Genomic DNA, 18,425 nt, shown 5'->3' with positions numbered 1-18,425 from the left:
TTTTTGATATCACAGTTTACATCTTTTTATACTGTGCATCCATTAACAAATTACTGTAATTATAGTTTTTTTTTTTTTTTTTTTTTTTTTTTGCGGTATGCGGGCCTCTCACTGTTGTGGCCTCTCCTGTTACGGAGCACAGGCTCCGGACACGCATGCTCAGCAGCCATGGCTCACGGGCCCAGCCGCTCCACGGCATGTGGGATCCTCCCGGACCGGGGCACGAACCCGTGTCCCCTGCATCGTCAGGTGGACTCTCAACCACTGTGCCACCAGGGAAGCCCCTATAGTTATTTTTAATTTTTCTTTCTTTTCACCTTTATACTAGAGTAATATACTGCCATATTATAGTATTGGAGTATTCTGAATTTGACTATATACTTATCTGAATTTGACTATATACTTAAGTGTTTTATAGCTTCATGTTTTTTTTTAATTAATTTATTTTATTTTTGGCAGCATTGGGTCTCCTTGCTGCTCGTTTGTTTTTTTGTTTGTTTGTTTGTTTTTTGCAGTATGCGGGCCTCTCACTGTTGTGGCCTCTCCTGTTGCAGAGCACAGGCTCCGGACACGCAGGCTCAGGGGCCATGGCTCATGGGCCCAGCCGCTCTGCGGCATGTGGGATCTTCCCGGACCGGGGCACGAACCCGCATCCCCTGCATCGGCAGGCAGACTTTCAACCACTGCACCACCAGGGAAACCCCTTGTTTGTTTTTATATATAGTAGTGTGTATCTGTTAATCCCAAACTTCTAATTTGTCTCCCCCCCTTTCCCCTTTGGTAACCATAAGTTTGTTTTCTATGTCTGTCAGTCTATTTGTTTTGTAAATAAGTTAACTTGTATCATTTTTTTAGATTCCACATATAAGTGATATCATATGGTATTTTTCTCTGTCTTTGATTTTTGATAGTTTTATTATAATGTCGTGGAGAAGATCTCTGTGGGTTCAAATTGTTTGGTAACCTATGAGTTTCATGAACTTGATGTTCAAATCTCTCCCCCCAGATTTGGTAAGTTCTCAGGCATTACTTTAAGTAAGCTTTCTGCCCCTTTCTGCTCTCTTCTCTTCCTGGTTCTCTAATAATCTATAGATTGATTCTCTTAATGGTAATCTTTAAATATCATAGGGTTTCTTCATTCTTTTTACTTTTTTCTCCTTTGACTGAAAAATTCTGATATATCTGTCTCTAAGTTCACTAATTCTCTCTTTTTTTTTTTGGCTCCACTGGACTGCCAGGGAATTCCAGGGACTCTTTGTTTTATGAGTTTTTAAAAATCTTTTTTGGCTGCACTGGGTCTTCGTTGCTGCACACAGGCTTTCTCTAGTTGTGGCAAGCGGGGGCTGCTCTTCATTGTGGTACACGGGCTTCTCCTGTTGTGGAGCACAGGCTCTAGGCACGTGGGCTTCAGTAGTTGCGGCACGCAGTCTCAGTAGTTGTGGCTCATGGGCTCTAGAGCACAGGCTCAGCAGTTGTGGCACACAGGCTTAGTTGCTCCGCAGTACGTGGGAACTTCCCAGACCAGGGCTCACACCCGTGTCCCCTGCGTTGGCAGGAGGATTCTTCACCAGTGCACCACCAGGGAAGTCCCAAAGTTCACTAATTCTTTTTTCTGCTTGGTCCAGTCTAATATTAAATCTCTCCACTGAATTCTTCAGTTCAGTCATTGTATTCTTCAGCTCCAAAATTCGTTTGGTTCTCTTTTATGTTTTCTATCTTTTTGTTGAACTTCTCATTTTGGTCTTGTATTATTTACCTGATTTTGTTGAACTGTTTACTGGTGTTCTCTTGTAGCTCTCTGAGCATCTTTAAAATAACTACTTTGAATTCTCTGTCAGGCAATTTGTATATCTCCATTTCTTTAGGGTCAGTTACTGAAAATTTACTGTGTTCTTTGGTGGTGTCATGTTTCCCTGATTTTTTGTGATCCCTGTAGCCTTTCATAGTTGTCTGCACATTTTGACGAGCTGTTATCTCTTCAAGACTTTATGGACTGGCTTTGGTAAGGAAAGATCTTCACCTATGGATGTGAGGATGCTAGAGTATGCTATGACTCTGGGTCTAATGGTGCAGGGTGCCCAGGTTAGGGCATATCGTAGCTCTGGGCTCAGGGTGCAGGTCTCATTGGCTGAGGCCACACAGGTCCACATATCAACAATTCTGTGATTCTTAGGGAAAGCTGTGGAGGGTCCACAGTAGCTGTAAGGGATGTTGGGGTCCTCAGTGGATCTTCCAGGTCCAGTGGCTAGGGACCAGGGCAGGCAGCAGTGGTGGGCAGAGTCAGAAGTGTGTACACACATGGCTCCAGGGTCCGGCTTCAGGGTCCAGCTTCAGGTACCTGCAGAGTGGGAGGGGGAAGCTGCAGACACACACATAATAGCAAGGGCTGGGACTAGCAGAAAGGGCTGGTGCCAACTGCAGATTGACAAGCAACTGCAGGGACCCTAGCTGTTGGCACATATTCATGAGGTTGTAGAGGCTAGCCATGAGCACATGCATGGCAGTGGAGGCAGGGATGGGAGTTGGGCTGGCCAGTGTGCAGGTGCACAGCTGCAGGGGCTACCTTTAGGTGAGCCTAGGGTTGCAGGCCAGTGACAAGTCAAGGCTGGATATGGGCCACAAGCAGCTGTGGGGGCCTTGGCTGTTGGCATACACTCCTATGGCTACAGGGGCTTGCCGTGGTTGTATGCATGGCAGTGGAGGCCTGTGTTGGGAGTCAGGCTGGTGGCGTGCAGGTACATAGCTGCAGAGGCTAGACATGAGCACACACAAAGCAGTGGGGTTCAGCTGTAGGGGTCTAGACTGGTGTCTTACATGCACACAACCACAGAGGCCAGGGCTGCTACATAACTCGTGCTCTGTCAAGAGATGCAGAGGGAGATGGAGGACTCAGGTGGCTGGCATCTGTGAATGCAGATACCTGTGGGGTGAAAACCTTAATGGCAAAATCTGCAGGGGTTCTGTGGTGGCTACTGGTTTCTTCAGTGGTGAAATATGCTGGGGTCCTCTGTGGAGCAGTTTGCTGAGGTCCATTATGAGGTCCCCAGTAATAAAAGCTGAGGGGTTCTGCAGTGTCCACAAGGGCTGTTGAGGTCCACAGCAGCAAAGGCTGCTGGGATCCTAAGCAGAGCAGGCCACTGTGAGCCATGGTAGCTCCCAATGCATGACTGATACTGGCAGCCTCTGTCTGCCCTACTTCCTTGTTCCTAGCCATGTCTAGATGTCTCAGTATTTATACCAAGTTTATTCCAGTTATCTCATTTGTAATTTTCTAGAGCTCCTTGGGTTGCTTCTTAGATTGCTCCGCTCTGCTTCCTGGCTGTCTCACTTCCCTTTGCAGACAGCAATCACCATTTTCTTCCACTGAGTTGTCAGTTTTTTCCAAGTTTCTTTCATAAGTATTTCTTTTGGTCTTTAACTTTCATGTGGGAGGTTTCTTCCAATGGCTGTTGATGCTTGACTGTCTGGAATTGCTGTGTAGGACCTGCTGACCACTGGGTTTCACTGTATGGAGGTTTGTGGAAAGCAGTGGTCATCTTATCCAACAGCTTTTAATACCATATATACTCTGATGACTCCAAAATTGTTATATCTTAACTTCACTTCTGAACTCCAGACTTTCAACATCTCAGTCTGGAGGTCTAGAAGACATTTAAACCTTGAAAGGAAAAACCAGAAATATTGATCCCCACTGCTCTACTCTCTTCTCCCACAATGTTTCCTATTCCATTTCCACCCAGGTCAAAGTTGGGCATGTCAAAACATAGGAGTCATTCTTCTCTGACCTTTCTCTTTTTTGTACACACGCACATCTATTCAATCTATCAACAACTCTGACTGGATCTATCCTTCAACACATATTCAGAATCCAACAACTTACCACTTCCACTGTTCCAACCCTATCTAGCTCAAGATACTGAAATCAAAATCTTTTGTTTGAATGACTGCTCCCTGTTTCCATTCTTGCTCTACTCCAGTCCTTCTGCACACATCAGCTGGAGGAATCCTTTTAAAATGTAAGCCAAATCATGTAATTCCCCTGCTCAAATACCTTCACAGGCCTTCTGTCACACTTAGAATAAAATGCAAAATCCTTACCAAAAATATCATCCTCCAAGCCACCATTCTGAGGGGAGTTCTTAGCTTCAAACTGTCATTCTTCCTTCACTTTCCACATCTAATTGATCATCAAAATTCATCATTTTTACTTATTAACATCTACATTCTCTATTGCATTTTTTCTCCATTCCTATTGTTGCCTAGCCATTATTTCTTGCCTGAATCACTTCCGTGGTCTCTTTCCTCCCTGATTCCAGTCTTCTGCATTTTATACTCTCTCAGCATTTAAAACCCACATCCAATCATGTCACTCCATGGTTCTATCAGACTAGCAGTTCTACTAATTTGGGGATTACAAAGCTCTTTGTGATCTGGCTCTTGCCTTCTTCTTGGCCTTATCTCCCAATTGCTAACACATACTTACATGCCAAAGTTACCAAATATCTTATAGTTTCCTGGAATTACTACTTCCCTATGCTCTGTGCTATTTTTGGAATGTCCTTCCTTATGGCTTGTCTTCCTGATGAAGCCCCGCACATCTCTCAAGACTCATCTTAAGCATTACTTGCCTCTGGAGGCTTTCACTGATTGCTCAAAGCCCCAGGAGATCAGCTACTCCCTCTAACAGCATCAGTGTATATCTTAATTATGACATGCAGCTCATAAACCTTCTTGTTTGTGGTCTATCTGATCCCACTAGAGTAGTTTCTAAACATGGGGACCATGCATGGGGTTCAGAGGCAACTATCAATTCCCTAAAATTGAGTATAAAATTTTGTATGCAAAATCATACTTGTATCATCCTGGGGAGAAATTTTATCGATCCTCCATAATATAGAAAGAGTTAGGAACCAATACCCTAGATGGTAATATTCTTTTTTTTTTTTTTTAATTTTTTTTTTTTGGCTGCGCTGGGTCTTCGTTGCTGTGTGCAGGCTTTCTCCGGTTGCAGCGAGTGGGGGCTACTCTTCATTGTGGTGTGCGGGCTTCTCATTGCAGTGGCTTCTCTTGTTGCGGAGCACAGGCTCTAGGCACGTGGGCTTCAGTAGTTGTGGCACGCGGGCTCAGTAGTTGTGGCTCACGGGCTCTAGAGCACAGGCTCAGTAGTTGTGGCACACAGGCTTAGTTGCTCCGCGGCATGGGGGATCTTCCCAGACCAGGGCTCGAACCCTTGTCCCCTGCATTGGCAGGCAGATTCGTAACCACTGAGCCATAGACGGTGATATTCTTAAGGGAAGGAGTAAGTCTCCATCTTTAATTTCTATATCTCACACGTATCACTTCACACAGAGCATAGTTAAGGCAACTGGACACAATGCTTTTGTATACTTGTAAATATACATAACCAAATATACAGAAGCAATTGATATGTTATTTGTATATGATTTAGGCAAATTTCCTATGGTTCTTGACCAGGCAACATACTTTGCATCCTCTGTGTTTCCTAAAAATATTACATTTTCTTAAAGAGAAATTTGTAATTCTTTCTAAAACTTGTAATTCTCACCAATATACACTCCTTGAATATATACTCCTCAAAGTGAGGTTTTACCCAGTCCTTTAGTCTAAGCTTAATAGTCACCGAAGGTTTCTGATGTTTATTTGTTTTACTTTAAAATTCTGTACCTTTTAGTTAATTCTTCTTATTCAGCCTGCAAAATGTAATCTTGGTTATCAGTCAACTCAATACACTTTTATAATAACCAACAGACAGTTAAGGATTTATCTTAGAAATACTGGTACACTGATAAACAACAAGGCCCTACAGTACAACACAGGGAACTATATTCAATATCTTGTAATAAACTCTCATGGAAAAGAATCTGAAAAAGAACACACACACACACACACACACACACACACACACACACACAACTGAATCACTTTGCTATACACCAGAAACTAACACAACATTGTAAATCAACTATAGTTCAATAAAAAAAGTTTTAAGAAAGAAATGCTGGTACATTATTTCCAGGGTTAATCATTACATTATTAATAACTGGCTCTTTTCAGCTTCAACTACCTGCTTTTCTTAAGAGGTGGAGAGAGACAAAATTTTAGTAACTGCTGCAGGCTGAAGGAGCTCTGTTCACCAGCAAAACCAACTGAGAAATGACAGCTAGACATTACAGTAGGCCCAAATGCCCTACATAGTAATTCCATTTAGAGAGCAAGTGTGATAGGTACTGTCCAGATAAGGAAGAGCCCTTAAATACATTGAAACAAAGACAAAGGAATGATTTTAGCAATATTGTTTCATAATGTAATTAGGGATAGTAAAAGAGAAAAACTTAAGTGTGCAGGAGCAAGCTACACTGTGTAATAATTTCTTACCATTTTATAGAGATCTGAGACACTAATCTGGTCCGCATCCACTACTTCAAAGTCCTTTCGAGGCACCAGGTCCAGGCCCAAATGCCTAGTAAAGAGAAAGACCACATTCAGCATGCCATGTCCTCAAATTACTCATCTCTCTTTATGTGCCTGAGAGCCCATGCCAACCATGACCTTATGGACAGAAGTTCAGACACTGCCTCTGCAGGGACATGCCTTTATCCAGTAACCTAACTGTGTTCACCTTCAGGTAAATAAATGAGGCTAGGGATTTTAAGACTGTGACAATTTTCGTCATCAAGTAGTTCCCCCTGTGACGGTAAAAAGGATTCATTCAGTATCACATTTATAACAGATTGCTTGAGTTCACTAAGGATGGATTTTCTTAGATCATTAATAAGTTGTGTTTATTTTTCAATTTCCCCCATCCTGCAAGTATGTACAGGCTCAGCCATGCATTACTTTCATTAGGATAAAAAAAATTATTCAGTGTCCAAGTAGATTTGTAATTCAAAGTCAAACACATAAAAATCACCTCCTGGGAATTCCAGGAGGTCCACTGGTTAGGATTCTGCACTTTTACTGCCACGGGCATGGGTTCAATCCCTGGCTGGGAAACTAAGATACTGCAAGGCACAGCCAAAAAAAAAAAAAATCACCTCCTAAAGATATTAAACTCAAAGAAACTTATGTCTTGGTTGAGTTTTATCTCATTTTCAATTTAATTAATACTGACACTGGGTTATAGTAAAGACCTCACCACACATTAGCCAATACCTTAAGACACTTTAGATGGAAGTTTAACCAGGGAGCACGATTAATAAAGAAAACAATACTTAGAAGATCTGGTATAACTTGGGGATGAAGGAATAAGTGATAATGATTAATAGTTGATTGGGAGGCAGTATGAGACAGTGGAAATAACTCTGGACAGGCAGAACTCTTGGGTTCAAATATGGTACATAATTTATATTCAATACATGTTACGCCCTTTCTCACTCTCTAGAACAACAGCTCTGACTCTGGAGTCAGTGGAATTAGGAGTTGTGGACCCCTGTAACTACATATAAAAGTATGTGCATGTGTTCATATATGCATTTTCTCTGAGGAGAGGGCCTATAACTCTCATCAGGGTTTCAGAGCTGCTCTGTGACCACCCTACTCTAAAGCGAGTGTTAAGAACTATTGCACCTGGCAAAAAGTATGCCATAGATAGTGGAAGGAGAAGTGTATATATTGTTTTCTTCACCTAGATTATGAACTACATTTAGACTATGCTAGCAAAACTAATTCTCTAGGCTCTTTCTGTGAATAAAATTCCCACTTATTTAAAATAAGCCACGTAGGGCTTCCCTGGTTGCGCAGTGGTTGAGAGTCCGCCTGCTGATGCAGGGGACACGGGTTCGTGCCCCGGTCTGGGCAGATCCCACATGCTGCGGAGTGGCTGGGCCCGTGAGCCATGGCTGCTGAGCCTGCGCGTCCGGAGCCTATGCTCCGCAACGGGAGAGGCCACAACAGTGAGAGGGCTGCGTACCGCAAAGATTAAAAAAAATAAGCCACATATACATCCAAAATGCAGAATTATTTTACTTACAATTTAACCCTATTTTATAGGAAAAGATATGAAGAGGTTAAATGGTAATAAGACTGATAAAATAAAAATGGGGAATCAAACCTACATGAAGAAGCTATAAGCAAACACGCTAATCACACAGACTAATATGATTACTATGATTAAGAATTAAAATTTAGATGTGTACTTTTTAGCAGGCAAAAAAAATGGAGAAACCTATTTTTCTATTAAAGGATAAAAACCCATATTTTTCTATTACCTATTACTATAACTTGTATTATTCTATAATAGAGAAATATGCATTTTTAAAGAGGAAATAATTTTTTGGTATTAAATACAGAAAAAAAAAAACCCTCGTAGTTTTGCTTGATGAGAAGATCAGTAAAACACTGTTGTCCTTACCTATAATAGTTCACAGTTTAATGGTAAAACCATGACATCAAATCTGATTACTGATGTTAATGCACTTAAATCTATAAGAGATTTTATTTCCTGTCTTCATACATCAAAGAAGTACTCCATTCAATCACCTCTTACTAATTATTCTTAATTTCCCTGAAATAATTTCAGGCCTCTGGCTTCTAATACTTATAGCATGTAAAGGCAGTAGTATCATGGAGAGCAAGATATAGCTGAAGCACATCCTTTCCACCTCTCTCATCTTAAAAAGCAATTTACATCTGAAAGATAATTTTGCAGTTTTGATCTCAAATATTTAGAATACTTTTACATGTATGTGGAAAAACAGTGGAAAGATCACAAAAATGGTATTAGTATTTGTACAAGGAAAGTGAAATTAAACAATTTATCAATTTAAGATATTTTACAAATTTTCTGTAGTCATGCTGTTGAAAATTCTTTAAATACAAAAATGAAGAGATAAAATTTCAAACATATTCTTTAACCACTGATGGTCACAAAATATATGAGGTAGTCTAAATATTACAATTAATTAACAAAAAGAAGACTGTACAAATAATCCAATCAAAATAGATGTTTTCAGTACAACAGCTTAAGAAAAAATCCAGATGGATCTAAGTCAGTAAGGCCAGGGTTGAGAGTATATGCTCTGTAGTAATGCACTACACGCAAGGATGTGGCTTGTCTGGAGAATGGCATCTACGCAAACTCTACCTTGGCACTATGCCACCCTTAGCTTGCTTGTCCATTCAATTAACCACATACCCATCCACTCACCCCAAAGACACTCTCTGAGGATCTATCATGTACCACCAATGGTACTGGATATAGGAAATAGAGCAGTTTTGAGTCAAGCAAATGTTCATATTCCTCATGCTAATTCTCCCAAGAGCAAAGTGTTTTCCCTCTCCTAGAAGTTGTTAAAACACAGTACCTTTTAGTTTCTTGATTTCGTTACCTTAGGAAATAAGAAAATGATTAACAGGTGATCTAATAAAACCGAAGACTGATTTCCTTCTACTAAGATCATCTTCAATGGATGAAGAGTAGTTTCCAAAAGCTAAATTGAAGGACTGTCCTCATTGGAAGAAGGCAGAGGTGCTGCACAGTGAGAAACAACACATGTTCACTAAAATTTCACTCTGTAAGAGAGGCTCCTGGCTATTTCTTCCTATGGCATATTCTAAGAACAGTGAACAGTAAGTGCAGGGAATGGTCAACTTAGTCTCTTTATCGTCACAGCAAAGGAAGGCAGCGCATCAGAGTAGTTAGGAGCATGGGCTCTGATGTCAGATTGCCTAGTTTGTATCTTGGCTCTCCCACCAAGAATACTGTCTTCTCTACTGTCACAGGCTATTGTAAGGATTAATCCATGTAAAGCACTCAGTACACTGCCAGGCATTGTGAACTGCTTCTGCTGTTATCATTATGTGTTACATCGTTAGCTAAAATATGACTTAAAGTACAAGGATTGTGATTAAAGAGAATTGTGTCTGAAAAAAGACTCCTAAACAAGCAGGAGGCATACAACTACATATACATCTACATACAGATGTAGTATAGAGCTGAGTTTTTAAAATGGTCTTACCAACTGCTTAGGTGAATAGTCTTCACAAAAATAGTCTTCTCTCACCACTTGTCACTAATCACTCATTCATTCATTCCAATAATTCAATAAATATTAGCACCTACTCTATGCTAGGCTCATGATGAACTTAGGGACACAGCAGTGAATAAAAGACATATTTCTGTTCCTGCATTCTTTTAGGTGCACCACTCTAAAGACCGTGAATCTCTCTCTCTATCAAATTCTTTGAATTTTACATGTCTTTTGAATGTTCCATATTCTGTTCTATTTTCTATTGTATCTTTTTCTTCTGGGTTTCCTCATCTGAACCACAGAACATAGAAAATAACTTGAAGTTAATTAATTATATATGATAGATGTTTTAAGGCATTTAAGATCTAGTTCTCCCCCAGAATTAGTTGAAAAAGGCTAGAGATACTAAGATTTTCTGTGGGCAGTGCCCTTTTCTGATACTTATACTATGAGAGCATATAGATATAACTATACTAATGAGATCATGGTATATTTATATAGTAATAAAATAGAAGATATAACTAATAATAGCTACCTTTTACTGAACATTTACTTGGAATAGGCATTTTATGTATATCCCCTCTAAGCACTATGGGAAGTACACAGTATTAGACCCATTTTATAACTGAGGAAACTGAAGCCCAGAGAGGTTACTAAGTAGCCTATTAAGGGAGTACAGTTGAGCTTGTCTCAAGCTAGGTCTGTCTTACTCTGAACCCATGATATTTCCACTATACCTGCCACCTTTCTACTAATAACCATGAAGTTAAATACTAATGGCTATAAGTGATTGTAATCAATTTGGTCATAATAGTTGGAGGAATAATTTTGTGTCAATACATCAATCCAGAAGGAAACAAACATAGACTGATGAATGAGTAGCCAACAGGCACAAGAAAAACCCACCTTGTTACTTAGATACATTCATGTAGTGCCTATCAAGTGCAGGCACTGTGCTAAGTGCAGGGTATGCTGATGAGCAAAACAGATGCACAAAGAATGAGTGTGTGTGTGTAAGTTAATCATTTGAACATGGTAACTTGAGAGAAGAATTTTGACACATGCATAGTTTAAACATAGTTATCTCAGACTTCTTAAGTATGGCAAGAAACTGATGGATGGGTACAACACCTTATACCAGAAGAACTCTAAGAAGGCATTGGAAGCTTCTACTAATTTCAGATGTCCTGAAGCTGGAAAATATCACTATGTCCTTAAAGAGAAAGTACTGAACCATAAACTTTTCTGAGTCCTAGCTAAAAATTTACTCACAGGAAACTCGCTGGGGTTGGGGGCAGGGGTGGTGGTGGTGGCAGTATTCTCTGCATAGTATAACTCAAACTACTGCTTGTGTTGCTTCCTCCAAGAGCAATTCCCTTGGTAAGGAACATAAACTAAGCAGGAAGAAAGGGACATGGGTAGGTTAGGATCTTTGAAAACCTGCGAGAAGGTACAAAAGAGAAGCGAGGGAAGGGAATAATTTGATAGAGAGGGAGAGAAAGAATAACTAGAAAGTATGCATTTATTGGTGATTTGTCTTAAATGATGAGACTTCACAATAAAAAGATACCAATTTTTTCATTTGATACTTGAAATCTATAGAAACATTATTCTAATTCAACAAAAGCTTATAAAATGTTTACATTTTAATCAAATTGTACTTTCTACCTAAAGAAGAAATACAAAAATCCTATAAATTATTCTAAGAGTAAAGTATTTCTTACTTAGGTATTTTTCTATGGCAAAGATCAATTAGGCTGTGTCAGTCCTGGGTTGACACAACTTTTAACTCATCTATGCTATATTTACTGTAGTGATGATAGCAGAGACTGAGAAGAAACTTTTCTCTGTATCTTTATGGAAGGTGTCAAAAATGTTAAATTAACACATTAAAGTTACATTGCTAGACAAATTATTTTAAATTTCCCTTGGAGAGGATGTAATTAACTGACTTAATCTTTGAATAGGAGACTTGAGTAGAGATAATGGCTAGTTAATTTGAATACAACCTTGTTTTATGCCCTTCCTGTATTTTAGAACACAATATTATAAATGCTGATTTCTACCTAATACAATTTTAATAATTTTCACATATGGAATGAGCGTGCACATAGGCAAAGAGGCCAACAAGTATAAGCCACGTAAATTTAATGTCAGAATCCTCAAATTTTCAGCCAAATAAATAAAAATTCCTAATCTCAGGGAAAAAAATTAAAATAGTTGTTACGTAGATGTGGAGGGCTCTGCATTTAGCTTAAACTCTAAATACAAGAGTATAGTACCAGTTTAGTTTTTATCCTTGAAAGTTCTAACTCAGTGTTAAAGCAGATATATATATTATGAGACATGTGGTATAGATAACAGAACAAAGATCAAATAACCCACAGACTACAGATACTGACAATAATTTTCCTGGTTTTAAGACTCACACTTAAAAATGATCATAAAGATAGTAAGGTCCTACATAAACTATATGTGCTTTGGCATCAGTTCTGGGTACAAACACCAGTTCTACCACTCACTATGCAACATTGGAAAAAGTTCTTCTGAGCCTTTTTATGAGTTTCCTCATTAGGTAAAACAGAGCTCTTGTCTTGGAAGAGCATAATCGCATTTCATTATAACAGTGCAGATAAGTTAGATCATGCACTTGCCACAGTGATACAGGTAGATGTACTCAATAAACTATTAATAGCTGTTATTAACAGTGTCTGAAATAGGTTTTGAAAAGGCAGAGCTATAAAGTCTAAGAGTCTAAAGAAAAAGGCATAAAGTTTAAAATTACATAGGATTAATATTTAATTACATCAATTACAACGTAAAAATACATTCAGAAAATATTGATTGTGCACCCAAAACATGCCAGCATATGCTAAGCTTATCAATATTTTATGGCATTTATAAAAGTGTCATGGAACAAGAAGAGTGGAATTATGAGGGCATACAATGGGAAGAATGGATACGGTTATCAGTGCTCAGCTGTTGCATGGAGCAGTCTCCTATATCTAACCTATTGGTACGAAATGACTTTACTTTTGCAGTACACCATCCCTTCTTTCAAATTAAGAAGGAACATTTTTAAAAGGGTTACTTCGAGTGAGAACCAGAGATAATTGTCCTATTGGTTTGGGAGGCAATATGTCTTTTTCCTTTAGTAATAGTAGACCTAAAAAGTTCTCATTTAAGTTTTTAAGTGACTGTATTTTCCACTGGGAGTAAAGGGGAAAATGGAAAGAAGAAGAAATGGGGAAAGAAAGAAGTGGAAGGGAAGGGAGAAAGGAGGAAAGAAGATACAGAAGCACCAGGAGAGAAGGATCAGGGTTTCGAGAAAGGAGGGAGAAGAGAAAAAAGTGGGGTGGGGCGGGGAATGGAACTATGTTTCTGGTTTATATTGTTTATCAAAATGAACATATAAATACTCTCCCTACACACACACAAGCACATACACACTTTGTTGAGAAAAAGTTATTAATGTAGGTGGAACAGCTCTGTACTTTACTGACAGGTATTTATAATGTTCTTTGCCTTTTTCAAATATAATTTGAACTTTTTTCCAAGCTATCATCTTTAAGTTTTCAGATTTGACTGCAAAATCTGATTGGTCTGTTTTCTAACTTTTATCATAAAGAGGTATTGATAAAATATTTCTCTTGTTCATTTACTGGTATGTATAGTGCAGTTAAACTGCAACATAATGATTTATGCAACTATTAGTGTCATCAGTTCAAAAGTAACAATTTGCTTGGCACATAGTGATGCTATGTTTGCAAATTACTACCATTATTGATTTTTTAAAATAAGTACAATGATACCATATAGTACTGTTTGGAGCTGAGGAGACAGGATCAGTAGCTATACTGTAAGTTAACATACTACATTTTGCTAAGATTTTTACTGCCCAAAGTTAGATTTAAAGAACACTGCCTGATCTATCGTACATCTGAATTCATGTTATATCATACAAGGAGTCTGTGGTGTGTGCCAAGCAATGCTATTAACAGTCAAGAGAGGTTGTAATTTAATGAAACAAACAAGGATAGGATGGTGTCACAAATAACTAATGTAGAGTTGTTCTTTTTTCTTTTCTACTGAACAGTACCACTCTGGGTTGGATTCACTGTTTATTAGATCCCATGTTTCCTCTTTCCTGATTTACTCTTCTATTTCTGGAAGAACACATTCTCAAGTCTCTTATTAAGAAAGGAGCCATGACAGGTTAACTTCTGCATCCTTGAGTACTTTAAAAGGGCTTTATTTGGCCCTTACACTTGATTATATAGTTTGGTTGTTTATAAAATTCTGGGTGGCAAATCATTTCCCAACAGAAATTTGAAGATACTACTTCATTATATTCTAGCATCCAGTGTTACTGATAAAACTTTTGAGGCTGGTGTGAATCTTATTCTTTCGTAAGAAGACCTGTTTTTCTGTCTGATAACCTTTTAGGATCTTCTCTTCAGCCCCAAATATTGAACTATCTTAGTGTGCCTCACTGTAGGTTTTGGTTTTTCTTCTCCATTCATTATACTAGGTATTTGATGGACTCTTCCAATCTTAAGTCACCTGCTCTTTGGCTCTAGGAAATTCTCTTCTATCATTTTTTTAGAATTTCCTCTTTATTGCCTTTGTTCTTTTCCTGGAAATATAATGTCTGATGTTGGATCCCCTAGATTGAATCTCTGTACTGTTGTTTTTTTCTCAACCATTTCCCATCTTTTTGTTTTATTTTCCTAGAGATGACATAAAATTATCTTCCTGTTCTCCGCCTAAATTCTTTTTTGAAATCCTACTCTCCATTCCTTTTTCGTAGCATTTTATAATGCATAATGAATCTTCTTGATTCTCTTGGAGGATACTCAGAGATTTTTAAAGTTCTTTACTAATCTTCACTCTCTCTAGGGCCAGGTATTTTGTTTATCCTGGTCTCCCTCTCTTCCCTGTGAAAGGATTTCTTCAAATACTTGGTAATACTTGATTGTCCATTCAAATTTAAAAGGCACTAGAAATGTGAAGAGTTTTTTGTACATGGGTGGGTGGCTGGCAAGCTTCTCTTTCTGGTAAGTGGAAGGGATTTGTACATTACACTTTGAAACCCTTAAATGCCTCAATATGGAGGGCTTTGCAATAAAGTCCCAGTTCAAACTTTTGTTGCCCAGTTTCCACCTAGGCAATTGGTCTTTGTATTTGTCTATCTGAAAGGGAAACACCTGGCTGCCAGGTTTGCTACTCATGGTAGCAAAAGTAGTGAATTATTACTTTACATACTTTTAAGCACTTCCTTTTGTTAAGCTCCAGGGCACACTCCCTTTCTCCCATGATTCTAGCAGCTGCAAGGCAGACCAACTCCTTCATTAGCTAAAGTTTCCTCCATACATTACAGGCTTCTTCTGTTACTAATCCTCCATCTACTTTTCAGCTTCTGGAAATGGGTTCACATATCCCATTTATTGCTGCACTCCTCCCACTCTTTTTATTTTTTGTCATTTCAATGATGTCTTGAGGCGGAGAGGAGCTAAAGACTTGTTCTAAAATATACTTAAGGTAAACGTATATCTTAAATAGGAAGCAACCTCGTCACTTCAAAGTTCAATGGACCCGATTTTAAGAGAATGAGGCAAAAGCATTTGAGAATCATATCAATTATTAAATCTAGGAAGAAATAAAATCTGAGTACTATCTACTCCAGCTTCCCATGCCAAAGTCTTATAATTTTACTTGTATGGCAATAGTAAATAGTCATACCCACTGCATAAATACAGGACTATTTCTGAATGATGAATTAGTTAAGAATATTCTGATGACAGATGTAGACAGTTCCCATTTGTAGTATATACTTATTCGGATTCATTATATGGCTATAAAATGTAAAGGACACCAAATTCAAAGGTACTAAGAGATGAAACTAAAGAGTATTCTGGGGCTTCCCTGGTGGCGCAGTGGTTGAGAGTCCGCCTGCCGATGCAGGGGACATGGGTTCGTGCCCCGGTCCGGGAAGATCCCACATGCCGCGGAGCGGCTGGGCCCGTGAGCCATGGCCGCTTAGCCTGCGCGTCCGGAGCCTGTGCTCCGCAGCGGGAGAGGCCACAACAGTGAGAGGCCCGCGTACCGGAAAAAAAAAAAAAAAAAAAAAAAAGAGTATTCTGATTACTGAGGTTTAGAATCAAGGAATTTGAGATGGAAGAAACCCCAGAGGTTAATGTAGTCCAATTATTTAATTTTCTGGAAGTGAAAATAGAGGCTGAGAGAGTTTCAATGAGTAGAACCAGTGAACGTCCTTTGCTATAAACTGAAAGAAACGGCTACTCATTGTAAAAATGATCAAAGCTTAGTGGAGAATACAACGTCTTTAATCCCTAAAGATAAGCTTTGATCAGGTACAACTCTATGAGGACTAAGTTATCATAAATGAAACTGAGAGATGCCCAAATGACATTCATACTTACTCATTGCCCCAGTCCAGGCGCACGGTGATGTGCCGCTTAACCTCCCGCACCTGATCCTGAGTCAGGTGACCAGACAGGAGCTGCCTTCGAAGGTCAATAAGTTCATTCATCACATGGCGTAGCTTGTAGAAAAGATCTACTTTATGTTTCTGAAAGGGCATTTTTGGTGTTGGGTGAAATAAAAAAGGGATATGGAAAGGGAATGAAAAAAAAAAAGAGAAATAGTTAAACTATGAAAAGTGCTCATTTCTCTGAACCTCTAAAAACAGGCAATGTAAAGAGAGGCTTATTTAAGAATCTTAAACCAAAGTCCTTAGTTCCTACTGTCTAAAAATCTCTACAAAGTGACATCTAACAACATAATTGATCTGGCTTATGCAAAGTACCATCTGTCTATCTCTACTCTATCCTGAACTATTAATTTTCCAGTAAGTTACTAAACTTAATCAGAACCAAAAGAAACACAGGAGCCTAGAGTGGTTTTCTCTGACAGAAGCTACTATGTATGACAAAGATTTCAACCATCCAGCAACATCCCTGGTTTCTCCAGGAAGGATACTCAAGTTGGGGTAGGCAGAGAGAGAATCACTTGCCCTATTTTAAAGAACTGTTTCAACATAAAGCTACAGTCTCTGGAGTGAGATTCATTCCAGGTTTCCAGGCCTCATCTAGCTTTAATTAGCTTTTGAAAACAGTATGTGTCCCTAGTGTCATAGAGTTCTACTCTTTTCAGTTCAGTGAAAAGCGTCACAGCTTGGTGGTTTGTGACCACCTAGAGGGGTGGGATAGGGAGGGTGGGAGGGAGGGAGACGCAAGAGGGAAGAGATATGGGAACATATGTATATGTATAACTGATTCACTTTGTTAAAAAGCAGAAACTAACACACCATTGTAAAGCAATTATACTCCAATAAAGATGTTAAAAAAAAACAAAAAAAAGCGTCACCTTTATAAGAGTTAAATGGAAACAGCTTAATGAACTTAATTATGGACATCACAGTGGTTTTAACAAGTAAAAAATGTAAATGCCATGACAGTAGATGCTTAACAAAAATAAGCATCTTTACTAAAGAATATAGGTTTAAGAACTAAAGTTCTATTTGCTCACAAGTGAAATCTTGATTTTGGAATCTTTCGGTTTCTGTTTTTATTATAGAGAAGCACAATTTTATATGATAATTAAAATTCTTGGAATGTAACTAATCTATAAAGAATGCTTTTAAAGACAGATCAATCTTTACTATAGTGTTAGTAAAATCTCTATCTGGATTTCCCCTATAAAGACACTTGTCAAAATAAGCTGGATTCAAGTGACTGTAAATAAAATTATAATTATGAAGTAAATTACAAATCAGTAGAATCAGCTTATGTTTTTAAGTGGCTCTGAGCTTATGATTAAAATGTTTGGAACATCATACTACTTAGAAATCATCTAATGGAGCACTGGAGCATTAGATTTTTAAAGGTCCATCTTAAAGAGAAATTATTATTATAATATTTGGCGGTACGCGGGCCTCTCACTGTTGTGGCCTTTCCCGCTGCGGAGCACAGGCTCCGGTCGTGCAGGCTCATTGGCCATGGCTCACGGGCCCAGCCGCTCCGCGGCATGTGGGATCCTCCCGGATTGGGGCACGAACCCGTGTCCCCTGCAACGGCAGGCGGACTCTCAACCACTGCGCCACCAGGGAAGCCCAAGAGAAATTATTTTTAACTAGAAGACATTAGAAATCATGCACTCTAACTACATCAAGCTGTTCTTTCTTCACTCAATGAACATATGAAGAAAACTTAAGCACCTTGATGGTACACAATGCTGGCAGATGGGCAGAACTCAAATTCTTGCCAGCTCAAATGCAACAAAGCCTAAGCAAATTACATCTGCAAAATTGAGATCTTGAGATAAGCAATAAAGGCAATGTGGTGTTTGTTTCCAGCACATGCATTTCTTTATGATAAATCAGGGCCACCTGTCTAAGTTTAAAATAGAAAGTTA

At 38.9% G+C, this 18,425-nt stretch overlaps 1 protein-coding gene across 10 annotated transcripts in view; it reads right to left on the bottom strand.

The window, feature by feature from the left end:
* Nucleotides 1–18,425, bottom strand: part of DOCK3 (dedicator of cytokinesis 3) — a 408,834-nt gene that overhangs the window by 188,398 nt on the left and 202,011 nt on the right. For 9 of the 10 annotated variants that reach the window (XR_013830244.1, XM_079934759.1, XM_079934762.1 and 6 more), the window contains 2 exons: nt 16,433–16,581; nt 6,397–6,481 (listed from right to left, as the gene is read on the bottom strand). Coding sequence is in view for 9 of the 10 variants with exons in the window: in XM_079934759.1 (XP_079790885.1) it covers nt 6,397–6,481; nt 16,433–16,581 (234 nt within the window). In the remaining variant the exon portion in view is untranslated. The remainder of the gene's footprint in view (nt 1–6,396; nt 6,482–16,432; nt 16,582–18,425) is intronic. The other variant, XM_079934765.1, reaches the window with a different exon arrangement.

The sequence above is a fragment of the Stenella coeruleoalba genome, assembly GCF_951394435.1.
Source record: "Stenella coeruleoalba genome assembly, chromosome: 10".
Lineage (NCBI taxonomy): Eukaryota > Metazoa > Chordata > Mammalia > Artiodactyla > Delphinidae > Stenella > Stenella coeruleoalba.
The sequence above is the reverse complement of the archived record's forward strand: the minus strand, read 5'-3'. Positions and strand labels throughout refer to the sequence as shown.